The 1,499-nt window shown below is 58.6% G+C and overlaps 1 protein-coding gene across 1 annotated transcript; it reads left to right on the plus strand.

Annotated features, from left to right (window-relative positions):
• The first annotated feature begins 10 nt into the window (after positions 1–10).
• Positions 11–1,452, plus strand: LOC113409062 (thaicobrin-like). The gene is made up of 2 exons (XM_026662639.2): positions 11–85; positions 348–1,452. The coding sequence occupies exons 1-2, from the start codon at positions 43–45 to the stop codon at positions 872–874; spliced, it is 570 nt and encodes a 189-aa protein (XP_026518424.1). The 5' UTR covers positions 11–42; the 3' UTR covers positions 875–1,452.
• Positions 1,453–1,499: the final 47 nt, after the last annotated feature.

The raw sequence follows: 1,499 nt of genomic DNA on the forward strand, positions 1-1,499 counted from the left end.
GCGTATCCTTTTATTATCCCTCCAGACACTCTGCCATCGGAAATGGACAGGGACTTTTGGAAGAGGCTGTTGTCGTATACAAAGGGTGAGGGTTCAGGTGGTGGTTATATTTAAATTAAGATAAAATTCACCTATGAAAACATCTTTGTTATAACGAGAACACACAACTCAAACACGCACTGATCATCAGAAACATGGGGGAATCAGTGAGGTGCCCGGGAGCCCCCCAGGATCCAGGAGTGTCCCAGCCAGAACAGGGCTGCTGGGGAGTGTGAGAAATGGTCCCAGCCTCCCCCAGGGCTGGCCTCTGCCCCTAACGCTCTGCTTTTCTCTCCCCCTCCCCCCAGCGAACGTGACTCTGGATCCAGCCACGGTCCATCCCATCCTCGTCGTGTCTGAGGATGGGAAAAGCGTGAGACGCGCAGACGCGTTGCAGGACCTGCCTGACACACCGGAGAGATTCGATGCACGTCACTGCGTGCTGGGCTCTGAGGGGTTCACCTCGGGACGACATTACTGGGAGGTGGAGGTGGGGAATGGAAAGTACTGGGCTGTGGGGGTGGCCAGAGAGTCTGTGAGGAGGAAGGGATGGATCAGCCCTAGGCCTGAGGAGGGGATCTGGGCTATGGGGATACACGGGAGTAAGGCGCATTGTAATGTGTATCGTACTTTCTGCACCCCTAGCGCCTGTTTGTACATGAGTGAGAGTGCGAAGAGGATAGGGGCGTCTCTAGATTACGAAGTGGGGCAGGTGGCATTTTTGGATGCTGATTGGAAGTTGCTGTTGTTCTCTTTCCCTCAGGACTCTTTCAATGGGGAGAGGATCCTCCCTTACTTCTGGGTGCGGGGATCCCCGCTCAGACTCTGTTCTTGAGACAAGGGGGTGGGGGGACGGGGAGTGTCCCCCTGGGAATGAGAAAACGGGCTTCTCTCGCCTCCAACATCCCAACCCCTGTGTCCCCGGAGGGCTCCCATCTCTCCGAGCCCCTGGACCGCTCCTCTCCCCGAAGCACCAATGTCTCAGCGCCCCCATAAAGAGCTGGCTGGGACGTGGCCAGAGAATCTCACTGCAGCGGGTCTCCCGGCCCGTTTCTCACGGCGCTCGGTGGCTCTGGAGGCTGCCCAGGCTGGGAACCAGCCCCCCAGTAGCTCCAGCGCCCCCCAGGAGCGGTCACACCTGGCACGGGGCCCCCTTAATTCTTTGGGCCACGGAGCCCCTGGCTGGGGGACTCCTGCGGGGGAGGAGTTTGGGGGTTGGAGGCGGAGTTTTGTCGGGGGCTGCCAGGTTTCTGGGATGGGGTTTTCCGAGGCGCTGAAGGGAATTAGGCCCCCAAATCCCCTTGTAATTCCCTCCGTCGGGTCCCTCCCCGCGGCTGTGTTGGGAATCGCAGCTGTGCAGCGTGAGCTCTTCTCCACGTTCAGCGCAATCTGGATAAAGATCGCTCCGTACGACGTCCTTGGGTTTTGTGTCATTGGCGGCTGGCTCGTTAAACTCCCGC

Source organism: Terrapene carolina, unplaced genomic scaffold (assembly GCF_002925995.2).
Source record: "Terrapene carolina triunguis isolate 2854851 unplaced genomic scaffold, T_m_triunguis-2.0 Scaffold28976, whole genome shotgun sequence".
Taxonomy (NCBI): domain Eukaryota; kingdom Metazoa; phylum Chordata; order Testudines; family Emydidae; genus Terrapene; species Terrapene triunguis.